Source organism: Genypterus blacodes, unplaced genomic scaffold (assembly GCF_046128005.1).
Source record: "Genypterus blacodes isolate CSIRO-AG114 ecotype Tasmania unplaced genomic scaffold, CSIRO-AGI_Gbla_v1 ptg000301l_1, whole genome shotgun sequence".
In the NCBI taxonomy this organism is placed as follows: Eukaryota; Metazoa; Chordata; class Actinopteri; order Ophidiiformes; family Ophidiidae; genus Genypterus; species Genypterus blacodes.
Genome location: NW_027467092.1, coordinates 185,001 through 200,000, shown reverse-complemented (window position 1 = coordinate 200,000; position 15,000 = coordinate 185,001). Strand labels below are relative to the sequence as shown.

Genomic DNA, 15,000 nt, shown 5'->3' with positions numbered 1-15,000 from the left:
GACCTCATCTTCATCACAGATAACACCGGCGAGCTGCTCGTCCACATGAAGCGCCGTGTTCAGCAACGTAAACAAAAAGACATGACTTCGTCTCTCTGTTTCTATGGGAACACTGAGGAGGTCAAGCAGCTGCAGTGAGGAAGAGGAGGTCCTGTCAGGGCTTTAGCAGGAAAAATGGAAGAAACTGTAAAGCAACTTTCCAACCTTCAGAAGAACAAGGGGAGGAAGTTAGTAAGAACACAGACAGAGACATCTGAGAGAGGACAGACAGGACCAGCTCAGTGTGTGTGTGTGTGTGTGTGTGTGTGGACCAGTGCAGGTGCAAAGGGCTGAGCTGTCCAAGGAATGCTGGGAGCTGGGGGCGGACAGGGACGCATGATGTCCATGACAAAGACAGAAGGAAGACAAAGAGACAAAACTCCCAAACACTCAGAGAGAGGAAGTGATGTGTCTATTGTCCCATCAAGTCACCATGAGGGAGGAATGTGATGACATCGTAGCTCAGTTTTGAGCGTGTTTAGAGAGAGAGAGAGAGAGAGAGAGAGAGAGAGAGAGACAGAAAGATAGACATAGAGAGAGAGACAGACAGACAGACAGACAGAGAGAGAGAGAGAGAGAGAGAGACAGAGAGAGAGGAAGAAAGAGGATACAAGATGAGGAAGCAAGGGGAGGAAACAAGGAGAGTAAGCAAGCAGAGGAAGCTCCCTTAGTCCTTCATGTTCTTCTCTTTCTTGCTGCATTTCATTTGTTTTGGAATCATTATTTGTATTATTATTAATATTATAATGAATTAATCCTTATTATTCCGTGATCCTGGTTGATCTAATAATAAGCAGGTTCCTGATTGGACGTGTTCATGCGTGACCGTGGCGTGATTGACGGCTCTGTAAAGTCACGGCGACGCGTCCGGCCGTCTTCTTCCTGTTGTGCCTCGGGGGAGGGGCGGAGCTTAGATGCATTATTCAGGCGCCCTGCAGGCAGGCTTTCAAGCCTCCTCTGCCCCGGGGCGCCTCGGAGAACAGACACACACATTACTCTGCTAATACACAGCACAGCGCCCCCTGTGGCCAGGGAGCGTGCTCATCTCTGATTGGTCCATCGCTGTCACGTGACACTGAAGCGTCGCGTGTTTTTCTTGGTTTTGTATGAATTGGAATGTTCAGGCTACATTACGCTCAAAATATATGAATGTTTACACACACACACACACACACACACACACACACACAGCTATTGACAAGTTATTATTGTTTAGCCGTCATAAATCATGCTTTATGACGATTCATCAAATGAATCACTGAGCTCCTCCTCATTACCCAGCAGCCCCAGAGTCAGATCCCCCTCTCTCTCTCTCTCGCCCTGCGTGCAGGAGACGGCCTGGACAACAGCCTGGTCTCGCCAGGGACCGGAGACGAGGACGACCAAGACAGGAAGAGGCAGAAAAAACGAGGGATCTTCCCCAAAGTGGCCACAAACATCATGAGGGCGTGGCTCTTCCAGCACCTCACGGTGAGCCAATCACACGCAGCGAGCAGCAGTCACACACACCTGGGAGACAGCTGAGGGACCTGTCAATCACTACGCTCACTAACTCACACCTGCAGCATTCACACTGTACAAGTATCATACACAGGATATATACTGTACATATACGGTGTATGATACTTTATATATACTGTGTATACATACCAAGGTCCAGTATAGAGTCAATACAAAACACTCATTTAACAGAGATGTAGAATATCCAACAGTCTGAACCAAGAGCAGAAGTATGACCTCACTGTTACACATTTACTGTATAAACCTTTATGTATAAAAATATTTATATATAAAACCTGTATGTATATTTATATATTAACCTTTATATAAAACCTGTGTATATATATATATAAGTAATAATATACTTACTTATATATAATAATATTATATATAAGTAAACCTATGATGTCACATGATGCAGACTAGAAGCTTAAAGGAGGAAATGATTACAGCCAAACATGTGGATATACAGAGCAAACTTAGAGGGAAGCTCAAAACACCAAACTAATACAAAATATGGAAAATGTTTGACTCTGTGGAAGTTTGGCCGCTCACTGTTTTTGCTGTTATTAAGGAATTTGGATTTAAAAAGAACAAAATTGTTAGATTTTTTTTTTAAATCAGGTTCATGACTGAATGAATGAATGAATGAATGAATGAATGAGTGAATGAGTGAATGAATGAGTGAATGAATGAATGAATGAATGAATGAATGAATGAACAGGAGCGGCTATCTTTGCAGAGGAATGATCCCAGGCTGCTTTCCCATAATGCCTTTGGGTCCTTTGAGTGCGGCGGTTCAGGTTTGTTCAATGATGGACATCAATGGGCCCTGGAGTGTGTGTGTGTGTGTGTGTGTGTGTTTGCTCTGTCAAAGGCCCACACAGGTCCTGATCTTGGACTAATCCTCCTCCAGAGCACCTTGAGCTCTGGATGGTTACATTCTGGCCTTTCAGGCTCTTTTCTGAAGCGCTGCTGTTTGTTGTTTGGGTGTGCGGGGGCCTTTGGCCCCTCAAAGGCCTCAGCAGCACACAAGCTATCATCAAGCATTCATCAGTCAGCCATGTGAAAGGAGCAGGATCATGTTTTGTTAGGTGTTGCGGTGTGTGTGTGTTGCTTTTGTTTAGGTCTTAAGGTGAGGAGCCACATTGAGCAGCTGGGGAAGCTTTGGGTTCTTCATGGCTTCATTAGTCTGATGGTAACTGTTGGTTTCTATACAACCTCTGCATTCATACTGCTCTTTGATAAACGTTTGAGGTTCAGCTGCAAAGCGCCTGAAGCTCACAGGCGTCACAGCTCAGATCTGAGCGCTCAGGTCATCAGGCCTCTGAACTGATCACAATGCATCACTTCCTGTTTGGTTATCTGGTGTCTCACACATTACAAGATCTTCAACCAGAGGGAAGCCCAGAATCTGTCTGCTCTCCAAACTACGCTGAGGTCATAGGAGGTCAATCTGTGGAGACATTTACACGCCTGAAGGAATCATCACATGATCAGAGTCTGAATGAGTCACAGTGTTGAGGGATGACGTTAGGTTAACGTGCTGAGTGTTTGCTAACATATGAATGTTTAGTGTGGGTGGAGCCTAAGGTGCACAGGGGCACCAGGGGCACCAGGCGCCTGTCTGTCCTCAGACCTCCTGCATGTAGGGGCCAACATCTTGGGGCCCTTAAATTAATGTGAGGTGTTGTTGTTTATGTAAAGCCATGACACGTGCGTGCGTGCGTGCGTGTGTGCGTGTGTGTGTTTGTGTGTGTGCAGCACCCGTACCCGTCAGAGGAGCAGAAGAAGCAGCTGGCACAGGACACAGGTCTCACCATCCTGCAGGTCAACAACTGGTATGAACCAAAACCTCTCATGACCTTTGACCCTCTCACTATGTTCCTGACTTTATATTTCTGGACCTTCTTCACTTCATTACCACCTGACCTTAATGCTCCATCATCAACCACTGGACCAACTAACTTTCAATGTTTGCACATTTTGTGTCAAAGAATGAATTTAGGGTCCAAATGTACATTAGTATGTAATCAAACACGCCTGTTAGGTTGGTCATGGAGGAGTTTAGGTTTGACCGAGGCGACACCACCAAACCCTGATCAAAACGTTCTCACACACTTCGCTGCTCTTCTTTCTCACTACTTTGTCTGCACTCCCTGTTGCTTGCTGACCTACGTGACATCATTCACACATACGTGATTTAACTTCACACGCACACACGTCTTTACCGTGTTGCTCTTTGCTCAGGTTCATCAATGCAAGGAGGAGAATCGTGCAGCCAATGATCGATCAGTCCAACAGATCAGGTAAAGCTTCCTCATCAATACAGTGATCGGCTCCTCCACAGTAACAGGCAGTAACCATGGAAACACCTTCATGGGATTGAAATCAAACTTTGTTTACTAGATGAAGTGATTGTAAATGATTGATCCAAGCATGAAGATGTTACCCTAATGCAGTACTCTGTGTGTGTGTGTGTGTGTGTGTGTGTGTGTGTGTGTCAGCAGTGAGTCAGGGGACAGCCTACAGCCCAGATGGACAGCCAATGGGAGGCTTCGTCCTTGACGGACAGCAGCACATGGGCCTCCGACCCGGTGGTGAGCGACCTCATCTGTGATGTCATTTCCTGCTGATTATCTAGTTTCTGTTGTAACCATGGGAACGCAGACATTGGAAGCATGACGCAATGTATTCACTTTAATCAACCAACCAGAGCAAACGAGCGACATCATACAACAACTGTCTGTCTGTCTGTCTGTCTGTCTGTCTGTCTGTCTGTCTGTCTGTCTCCCTGAGTCATCAGCGTTTGGAGCAACCCGCCAGTTGATGATGCTGGGATGCTCATGTTGCTCTGTGTGTGGTGGGGGGGTCTGACTCTGTGTCTTGATGTCCCCCTGCAGGTCCCATGGGGGGGATGGGTATGAACATGGGCATGGACGGCCAGTGGCATTACATGTAAATCCCCACGGCAACACCTGAGGTAAGACCGCCCCCCCCCCCCCCCCTATCCGTTACTCACGTAGAGAAAGAGAGAGGGACATGAGTGACATGGAGACATGGAGACATGGAGACATAGAGACATAGAGACATGGAGACATAGAGACATAGAGACATGGAGACATGGAGACATGGAGACATAGAGACATGGAGACATGGAGACATGGAGACATGGAGACATGGAGACATGGAGACATAGAGACATGGAGACATGGAGACATGGAGACATGGAGACATGGAGACATAGAGACATGGAGACATGGAGACATAGAGACATGGAGACATGGAGACATGGAGACATGGAGACATGGAGACATAGTGACATGGAGACATGGAGACATGGAGACATGGAGACATAGAGACATGGAGACATAGTGACATGGAGACATGGAGACATGGAGACATGGAGACATGGAGACATGGAGACATGGAGACATAGAGACATAGAGACATGGAGACATGGAGACATAGAGACATAGAGACATGGAGACATAGAGACATAGAGACATAGAGACATGGAGACATGGAGACATGGAGACATGGAGACATGGAGACATGGAGACATGTCCTCCTCCAGAGTCCAGAGAGACAATGTGAAGGATCATGTTCCAATCAAGAAGAACAAGAAACCAAAGGAGGCCTAACATGTCTGAAACATGGAAACGTGAGGATGATGAGTTTGCTCTTCATCCTCTCAACATGAATTCCACCTCACTGGAGCATAAAAAAGCTTTTGCATTTATAAATACATTTTAAAAACTCTTCTCTATGTTTCTGAAGCTCAGGATGAAGCTGAGTGTCCTGGTGTCTGCTTCATCTTCATCACTCTCACTTCCTCTATGGCTCTCTGCCGCTCTGTTGCCCCTCTTCATTTGTCTTTCCCACCATTTCCTCTCAGGGCCCAACCTGATTAAGAACCTCCTCCTCTTCCTCCTCCTCCTCCTCCTCTGACAGTCCACAAATCAAGACGTACGAGCAGCCTGGGGCGTGCGAGCTCAGAGGATTTTATTTAACATCCAGGCTGAGCGGCGTAATGACTCTCACCTTGATTAATAGAGCTCTTTATATGTAAATAAGAGCTCAGGCTCCCCTCCGCTTCCTCGTCTCTGCTAATGAAGTTCAGAGGAGACACTGACTCTTCATGTAGATTGTGTTTCTCATTGATTCATGATGGAGTCACAGCAGTTAATCAGCGTGAGGGTTTACATACATGACGCCATAACATTTACACGCTGTGAGTCCAGCTGCATGTTGGCTTCACGCGTGCGTCTGTTACGTTCATCATGGAAGAGCCGGATCCTGCTCAGACTGGATCTGGACCAGATGGGGGACTGGGACCATGAAGGGAAATGAGTCCATCTGAATGGATCCGGGTCCAAGCTCCTCTGGTCTGGTCTCTCTGCTGGTTCACAGGCCTGCAGCCTCCTGAGGGGCGTGTCTTCATGCTGGAGGCGGGGCTTGTTTGGATTATAGTCGTGTTTGTCCACTAGAGGGACACTGAGCTCCAGATTGGACCCATGTCTGTCCCTCTCTCCACCATCACAGAATAATATCCTCACATTTATATAAGATCATATTCATCATAATATTCATTATACTTATAATACAAATAATGATTCCAAAACAAATGAAATGCAGCTTTTTCAGAATGAGCAAGAAAATATAAAATAATATGGTAGAGCATGAAGAACTAACGGAGCTTCCTCTGCTTGCTTCCTCTGCTTGCTTCCTCCCCTTGTTTCCTCTCTCAGGTCTCCATATTTGGCTCAGGGATCAAATGAAACATCACACCCAGCTGACCTCTGACCCCCTGACCTGCAACTGGATTTGTTTGAGCATGTGCGACGTGTACATGAAGAAATGCACGAAAAAAGCTGACTCCATTCCTGAATGGATTCCATTTCCTGTTAAATTATTTATTTATTTTTCTACAACAGACCAAGTTTTTGCTCTTTAAACTCTCTTTGCTCTTTAAACGAGAGTTTGATCACATTCAGACCTGATGATCTTCATCTCAATCCCATTCAGACTAATGGACCTGTCTGTCCTCTCTGTCCCTCCAGCCCTTCATTTGGATTTTATACCGACTGTACTGAGATTTGTCCTTTCTGATGATGTTTCTAGTTTTGTAGCACCAAAATTCTGCACACAAACCAAAATAAAGAGCGATATGCCGCAGAAGGCGCGAGCGTCGTCTCTCCCGCGAGCGCACACACGCACACACACACATACGCAAACACACTCACACACACACACACACACACGACTGGACACGGACACGTACGCGGTCGATATGAGACGAGATTGCGGTTTGCTGTTCAATTAACGGAGACAAGAATGATGAATGACCGTGTGTGTGTGTGTGTGTGCGTCCGTGTGTGTGTGCGAGAGAGTCTGTGTGTGTGAGACTCCTGTTTGCTGTGAAATTTCCTATAGAATTAATATAATTTGTTCGTTGAGTAAAATGTTGTAATTTGTTTTAAATGTTTTCTTTTGGCTGCGCGCGCATCATCGAAATGAATTTGGTTATTTTAACATTTAAAAAGACGGAGAAAAAAAAATTCGGGACTCATTTATCAGCGTCAGACCGGAGAGCGACCTGATGATGATGATGATGATGATTATTATTATTATACAATGATGTATATATCTACATCTAGCTATGTACACACTTTATTATTTATGTTGTTATGGCTTTACAATAACGGCGTCATTTAAGGAGATTAATTACAAAGAAGCAGTGCGACACGGAGACTTTAACATTTAAAATAACATTTATAATCATAACATTTATAATCATAACATTTATAATCATAACATTTATAATCATAACATTAATAATAATAATAATAATAATAATAACACCAATAGTAATAATGATAAAATAATAACGATAATAATAATGTGCTTGACTTATAAACTCCATAAACATAACTTTCAATGACATCATCTTTTATAATATTTTGCGCGCTGCTCGGGGCGCAGTCACATTATTTATTATCACAATACTATTATCATTATCATCATCATCATCATCATCATCATCATCATTGTTATTATTATTATTATTATCATTACTACATGTGAAAGTCTCCATGTGTGTTCAGTCTGGCTTCTTTGTAATTCAGCTCCTGAGATGGCGCCGTCAGTGTGAAATATTTAATATCTAATATTTATTCAAACGAAATGCACAATAAACACAATAGAAAACGGAATAAAAACCTTTCGAGATTCTGTGGATGAATCATAAATCAAGGAGACGGGATTCAAACAAGAAAACTGCATTTCTTTCTTATTAATAATAATAGTAATAGTAATAGTAATAATAATAATAATACATTTCAGAGGTACTGCAGAGAAATAAAGGTGTTTGTCAAAGAAGGGATGGATGGAGGAGGGAGGGATGGATGGATGGAGGGATGGGGGTCTGGAGCTGGTTTGGCTCAGTTCACTCATCTTCTCGATCATGTCAACACGCCTCACTGTCCCACATATTTACTGCTGACATCACACATTACCCACAACCCCCTGCACCGTCGCGGCTCCTTTTGTGTCACACCGATGGCTAAAGTGGAAAGTTGAGGAGGTGGTGAGTCTTCATTTGGAGGCAAGAGCCTTGATTCAGATCCAGCTTCTATACTGATCCAGATCCTACTGATCCAGGCCCAGCTCCTACTGATCCAGCTCCTACTGATCCAGATCCTACTGATCCAGATCCTACTGATCCAGATCCAGGAGCAGTGAGTGTGGCTGTGCCGTCACAGCTTGGTGGAGTTAATGTGTGGAGCTGATTATGTCTCCAGAAATAAACACGTCCCACATGGCAACACGGCCAGTTGGACAATGTGATCAGGTCATGTGACCAGGTCATGTGATGAGGTCATTGTGATGAGGTCATTGTGCCCCATTACATAAACATGGATCACAGATCAGATCAGCATGTGATGTAAATGTGGCTTTAGTGGGAGGAGACGCATTAATTGAAAGTAATCAAAAGTCAGATGGAGCTTCAGATGATTGAATTGGCACACACACACATACACACACACACACACACACACACACACAGAGTGGGCGGCAAGTGATGGATGAGGCGGCCCGAGCTCGTATCATCCATCACCTCAGAGGCCGCCTGGCAGCGCCAACGTGACAGGAACGGTCAAATAACGTTTAGCCTGCGTGGAAGCCTGCGTGTGGGGGAGATGATTACTGTCACAGCTGTAATGGATGAGCTTGGACCAGCCGGGGTTCAGCCAATGGGGTGCGAGCGCCGCACATTAGCATCGCTATCAGAGGTCCAGCAGGTCGGTGATTGACAGATGGAGGCGGCTGCAGCCAGACTGAAGCCAAACAGCCACAAGCCAATTATGAAACCAGGACAGACTCATTCATCACTCACTTACACTGCTGTCCACACACACACACATACACACACACACACACACACACACAGCTTCTCTTTTCATGACACAATCGTCCAAACATTTGTATTATTAATTATTTGATTATTGAGTCCCAGAGAGAGAGAGTTTGTGCAGAGCGGCTGCAGGTTTACTCCTCATCTTCATCACTTCACTTTCTTTCATGAGTGTTCTGTGTTAAACTGGACATGAAAACTGACAAGAACATACAAAGAAACCCCCCCGATCCCCAGTCACGCCTGGGCAGCCCCCCCAGCTCCCTCCTGACTGTAGACCCCCACAGAAACGCTTGACATGTGCTCCATGTACAATCACTCAATATCACAGCACATGATTCATCAACATTCATATCCTCCAGGGAGCACAGGGCAGCTTCAGGCCCCGCCCCTCAACAGGCTCCGCCCCTCAACAGGCTCCTCCCCTCAACAGGCTCCTCCCCTGGGCCCACCAAGCAGAATCCTAGTATGAAGAGATCAACTCACCTGCAGAGGCGTCCAGCTGCTTTGGTGAATTGTGAGTTTGTATCTGACACAGAAGCTGCAGGTAGAGCTGCAGGCCGACGCTCTGTCCCAGCTGCTGCTCGTTGCTGCTGATCCCTCTGTGCTTCACTCACACTTGTGTCTCTGTTCTCCAATCACAACCTTCACACAAATAACACACACACACACTTTTGATCCCCAAACACCAACTGTTGTTCACAGCTGTTTAACCCTTTAAAGGTTTGTTTACCTGAAATGGAACACGAAGGAGAAGCTGAGAATGAAATGAGCAAAGCTATTTGATTATCAAATCATAATAAAATATAATGAGAGCGAGACAGTGGCTCATTGTGTGTGTGTGTGTGTGTGTAATGATGCATGAGGTTCTCGACATTACAACCATTTGTTCAGTGGAGTTTTTTAAAAGGATTATTACTTTACAAAAATAATTTTCTTTTAAATATTTAGATGTGCTCAATAATCTCTTTCACCAGTGAACAGGAAGAGCTCTGGCGCCCCCTGGTGGAGATTTTGGTTTAGCTTCAGTCAGTGGCAGAGATTCTCAACTTACTGTATTGTACTGAACTTAATGTGCTGAAGGTGAAAATGAGACCATGAAAGGGTTAAACAGCTCTCTGTCTCTCTCACGCACGCACGCACACGCACACACACACACTTACACACACACACACACACACACACACACACACACACACACACACACACACACACACACACACACACACACACACACACACACACACACACACACACAGTGTGGTCCAGTGTGATTTATTGAGAGTAAACACACACATGAGACATAAAGCTGCGTACACAACATAGACAAACACAAACATCTTTGCTTCCATTCCGTCTTCCCACCAAAGCGTTTCCACGGCGAGCGGAAAGAACAGGGACTGAATAAGCCACACCCACACACGCCATCATCAAGGCTCCATTTCCGGCTCGCCTCCACGTTTTGAGTTCAAAACCAAATGTGCTTTGAAACAAGAATCAGGTTTGTTAGCAGAGACAGAGACATCTGAGACGAGGACAGACTGGCAGACTGGAGACAACTACACAACAAGGTTTAGGCTCAGGGTGAAGCTTTAAGGGCTTCCAACACTTTTAGTACCAAAACAATGAACAACCTTAACATCTGTAAGTGTAAACAACCCAAAGGTTTCATTAAACAATCAAGGACCAATAAGTTCAGCTCAGGGGGTCAAAGGTCACGCCCACACGTGGAGCTTCACTGTTATAGTGTGTTATTATCTGGAAGCAGAGAAAGAAGCACAATGCTGAGGAGCAAGCAGGAGGTCTGGTCTGTAACCATGACGACATCAGCAGGTCAGCAAACCCTCTGACTGTCAGCCAGAGGTGAGAGGTCATTCATCTGACCTTCACCCTCCCTCCGATGTAATGAAGGTCACAGCTGATTGAGAGTTTTCCTCAGGGCAAAGGTCAGAGGTCAGCGTTAGACTCTGGAGTCTCACTTTGAGTATTTGAGGGCGAGCTGAGAGGAAACAGAGCCAGGAAACAGAATCAGTGTGTGTGTGTGTGTGTGTGTGTGTGTGTGTGTGTGTGTGTGTGTGTGTGTGTGTGTGTGTGTGTGTGTGTGTGTGTGTGTGTACCTTGTGTGTGGTGTCTGCCAGCTGCTGAGCTTTGTGCAGCAGTTCCACCGTCTTGTCGTCAGCGCGGCTCAGTCGCTCTCCGCGCTCCCCCACAGACACGTTCAGTCTGTGGACCATGTTACCCATGATGCTCTGCTGCACAGCCTCACCTGTACACAAGTGAGACCACAAGCGTCACTGTCTGAACCGTGCAGGGGTCTTAAAGTGTGTGTGTGTGTGTGAGTCAGTGAGTGTGTGTGCGGAGTGTGTGTGCGGAGTGTGTGTGTGTGTGTGTGTGCTTCTGCTTGGGAACCGGAAGGGTCACCGGGTGCCCCTGAGCAAGGCACCGAACCCTCAATTGCTCCCCCCTCTGTAATGGGTGGTAATGTAAGTCGCTTTGGATAAAAGCGCCTGCCAAATGCACGTAATGTGTGTGTGTGTGTGTGAGTGAGTGTGTGAGTTTATTGGACGTTTTTAGGAGGATATTTAGTGGTAGAAGCTGCTTATTGATTCATTTAGCTGATCACAAGGTTCCAGCTCCATCTCATGATCAGAATGAAAACATTATTATTTATTATTTTGTGTCCTGCTGCAGCCTGACACGACCCCCACACACACACACACACATCCCTCAGTGAAGGACAACTATTGTGTGAACAAAGTCTGCTTTCATCTGACCGCTGCACACTGAGTCCATTCACACACACACACACACACACACACACACACACACACACACACACACACACACACACACACAGTCAGCAGTTCCTGTTGAGTTGATGATGTCATTACACTTCACTTCTTTAAAAAGTAAATAAATGTGAATTCAACTTAACATGATGCAGATTTCAGCTCTGATTGGACACACAGCACGTCTACACACACACACACACACACACACACATGATGGAGGTGAACTACTTCATCCAGGCAACATGAATACTGGAGTACTTGATGAAGAAGCGCTCCAGCACTCAAACAGCAGGGGGCAGCACTCTTGGTCAAATAAGGAAAAGCAGAGCAATATCTCAGTGCATTGTTGTTCCCATGACAACGAAAGCAGACATACGGTTTCTTTGGCATTCTGAAATCCTACACATTGAAGGCCTCACCTCGACCCCTTGACCTTTGCTTGGCGGTCATCTGGTTCTTCAGGCGGCTCAGGAAGGCTCTGCAGCGGAAGATGAGCAGGTTCATGCTGCAGGCATCTGAAGAAGAGCAGAACACATCTGAACGGGTGTCTACGGCCTTGAAGAGCTGCTGTCAACCTCCCGGGTGGAGGCGGGGCTTGGTGCGGTCGTTACCTCCGGTCAGTTTGCTCTGGCAGTTGATGAACTCGGTCCGTAGAGGAGCAGGGGGGGCGTGGCTCTTCCGTCTGGCCTGGAGGCTTCTGGATCTGGAGCCTGATGAAGAGTCCTTGGTGACCCCTTTGACCTCAGCGTCCAGGCTCATCCTCCTCTGACGCCCCCCCCTGCCCAGGCTGCCTGCCTTCCCGCCCCAGTAGGTCTGACAGGCGTGGTACAGAATCTGGACAAAGATGCATTTCTCTGCTGCTGAGCTGGCCACCCATTGGTCCACAGAGCCGTCAAAGACCAGGTCGAACTCCGGGCTGTCCTAAAGAGACGCCATCCAGTTAGACCATCAGAGAAGAGACCCCAACTTAGACCAGCAACCTAGGCAACAACTTAAGCAACAACTTAGGCAGCCACCCAGGCGGGGGCAGCACGGAGGCCACACATGTTCACTCTATCACAACATGTGTGTGCTGCTGATGTAAGAGGAAGTGTAAAGAGGCGTGAGCGTCTAGAGCCACCGCCACGTTAAGACAGTATGCTTTCAAATAATGCGTGGACACGTATGTGCAGAACAACACGGATGGATCTTGAAGTCTTGACCTCACCTTGTTGGGGTCGATGCCGTTGACCTGGCGAAGTTGCTCCACCGTCCACCTGGAGCGTCTGGTGAAGGAGGAAGAGTCGCTGAACTTCTTGACCTTGGTGATGAGCAGCTGGTGAGGCCGGCTGCCGCTCACTGACACAGAGACAGAGCGCACATGTTTCACTGCATCCAGTCACACGCCGGCCCTTACATGTGCTAATGAACACGCGTGTGAGCTGAATGCAGCAGTTACCAGAGAGGCAGATGAAGGTGGCATAGTTTCCTTTGGCTCCGCCGGGCAGAAAGAGCGCTCTCTTCCTCTTCCTCCTCCGTACCTCCACCGCCACCAGCAGCCGCTCTTCACGAGGGATGAAGACCTCTTTGTTGATGGCAGACTGAATGTTCATTGTGGTCCCAGGCTGGAACAGGTGATGGACGGACAATGGACAAGAGGACAAGTGGACAAGAGGACAAGAGGACAAGTGGACAAGAGGACAAGAGGACAGGAGGACAGGAGGACAAGAGGACAAGAGGACAAGACGACAAGTGGACAAGAAATCATCCATAGCACAACTTGAAATATTCTCACCCTCTCTGCTACACTGGCACAGAGCTCAATGCTTATTATTATTGATTATTGATTATTGATCATCAGCTGGGTTCAGATCTGCATATTTACATTCACTAAATGACGTCTCTACTTTCATAAACTTTCATGTGACTATACATACTTTACTCACTTTAACAGTTCTCTCTGTGTGTGTGTGTGTGTGTGTGTGTGTGTGTGTGTGGCATCTGTCGCGCTTCAGTCGCATCGTTCCTGCATTTAAACACGCAGTTACACATCCACACGCTCACATACACACATTCTGTTACCAACTGAAGCAGTGAAGCTGCAGACTGAAGCCCGTCTGTCCTCCTGTCTGTCCTCCTGTCTGTCCCGTGTGTCCTCCTGTCCGTCCTCCTGTGTCTCGGTTGGTTAGTTGTTGTGTTAGTATGTTGTGAGGTTCTGACCTGTGGCTCTGCGGGCTGAGACGGAGCTCTGAGCTCAGAGTGAACGCGCCGCTGTCACGTGGTTACAGCGCGCTCACGGGGGAGGGAGGGGGGAGGGGGGAGAGCATCGTACAAACCGAATATTGTCCCACAGCTGATCGTTGACTTTGATCGTTTAAAGGCGTCAGCAGCAGCCTGAGGAGGTAAAGAGATGAGGAGGAGGAGGCTCACACACACACACACACACACACACAAGCTGACCACAGATCGATAAGCAATAGAAGCAATCAGAAGTTGCAGTGAGGTTTGAGTTTATTTTAATGAAAAGTAAAGCACCGCAGCCAAACCGGAAACAAGACAGGAGGGAGGAAGTGGATTCCGTTGCATCAGCCAAATATCTGATCAACTTTCTCTGATCTCGAAAGTGATCAATCAGTTTAAGCTTGTGGACAAATATTCACGTTTTTATCACTGAGAAATCACCTTGCCATGACGTCATCTCTGTTATATGAGCTCAAAGCTTTACTTCCTGTTTCATGCTCACAAAATCATTTAACACTAAAAATGTAAACAAGGTGCAAAACTCTCCAACCACATCAAAGTGAAACCATGAGCTCACCTGTGTTCAGAGTACTGCAGCCCACGTGAAGCCCACGTGAAGCACACGTGAGCAGGACAAGCATGCATGCAGCATGTTGGCACAGGACCAGAGGGCCAAGCTTCTCCACTTGAAGGAGGTATGTATTGATTGATTGATTGATTGACTGATTGGCCTTTATGCTCCGTGGCAGGTCACAGTGACGTCATGAGCACCGTGGATCAAACATTAGAGACTTAAAACACACTCGTGTCTCCTACAGAGATGAAGAGTGCAGCTCTGGTGTGAAGGCGCTATGAGGCGTCCGTGTCCTCTGGAGCCTCTGGCGCCCCCTGCTGTCTGTACATGAAGGTGAGCAGGAACAGGGCCACGTCGTAGGAGCACCAGTAGGCGGTGTGGGACGTCACAGTGGACCAGTACCGGCTCTCCACCAGACCTTCTCTCAGCTCGAAGTCAATGCGTCTCTCCAGCTCCAC

At 46.8% G+C, this 15,000-nt stretch overlaps 3 protein-coding genes across 4 annotated transcripts in view; 1 reads left to right on the top strand and 2 right to left on the bottom strand.

Annotated features, from left to right (window-relative positions):
• The window catches only part of meis2b (Meis homeobox 2b), a gene marked incomplete at its 5' end in the record, with an annotated part of 7,485 nt that extends 2,984 nt beyond the window's left edge, over positions 1-4,501 (top strand). The window contains 5 exons of the mRNA XM_076137284.1: positions 1,370-1,509; positions 3,304-3,380; positions 3,790-3,848; positions 4,050-4,139; positions 4,443-4,501. Of these exons, the coding sequence (XP_075993399.1) occupies positions 1,370-1,509; positions 3,304-3,380; positions 3,790-3,848; positions 4,050-4,139; positions 4,443-4,501 (425 nt within the window). The remainder of the gene's footprint in view (positions 1-1,369; positions 1,510-3,303; positions 3,381-3,789; positions 3,849-4,049; positions 4,140-4,442) is intronic.
• A 5,601-nt stretch (positions 4,502-10,102) lies between these two features.
• Positions 10,103-13,499, bottom strand: stxbp6l (syntaxin binding protein 6 (amisyn), like). The gene is made up of 6 exons (XM_076137247.1): positions 13,187-13,499; positions 12,956-13,086; positions 12,360-12,669; positions 12,168-12,263; positions 11,074-11,222; positions 10,103-10,955 (listed from the first exon to the last, which is right to left on the bottom strand). Exons 1-6 carry the CDS (start codon positions 13,497-13,499, stop codon positions 10,932-10,934), a joined length of 1,023 nt encoding a protein of 340 aa, XP_075993362.1. The 3' UTR covers positions 10,103-10,931.
• A 306-nt stretch (positions 13,500-13,805) lies between these two features.
• Positions 13,806-15,000, bottom strand: part of ddhd1b (DDHD domain containing 1b) — a 7,496-nt gene continuing 6,301 nt past the window's right edge. The window contains exons 13-14 of one of the 2 annotated variants that reach the window (XR_012960567.1): positions 14,546-14,999; positions 13,806-14,121 (exon numbers count right to left, since the gene is read on the bottom strand). Coding sequence is in view for 1 of the 2 variants with exons in the window: in XM_076137242.1 (XP_075993357.1) it covers positions 14,818-14,999 (182 nt within the window). In the remaining variant the exon portion in view is untranslated. Of the gene's footprint in view, positions 14,122-14,170; position 15,000 lie in introns of those variants that run through there. The other variant, XM_076137242.1, reaches the window with a different exon arrangement.

Coding starts and splice junctions, on each gene's coding strand:
- stxbp6l (XM_076137247.1), bottom strand. CDS start 13,499: ATGGATGATTTCTTGTCCACTTGTCGTCTTGTCCTCTTGTCCTCTTGT. Junction 13,087..13,186: donor CACCTTCATCTGCCTCTCTG/GTAACTGCTGCA, acceptor TCTCTGTGTCAG/TGAGCGGCAGCCGGCCTCAC. Junction 11,223..12,167: donor GCAAAGGTCAAGGGGTCGAG/GTGAGGCCTTCA, acceptor ACTTGTGTACAG/GTGAGGCTGTGCAGCAGAGC.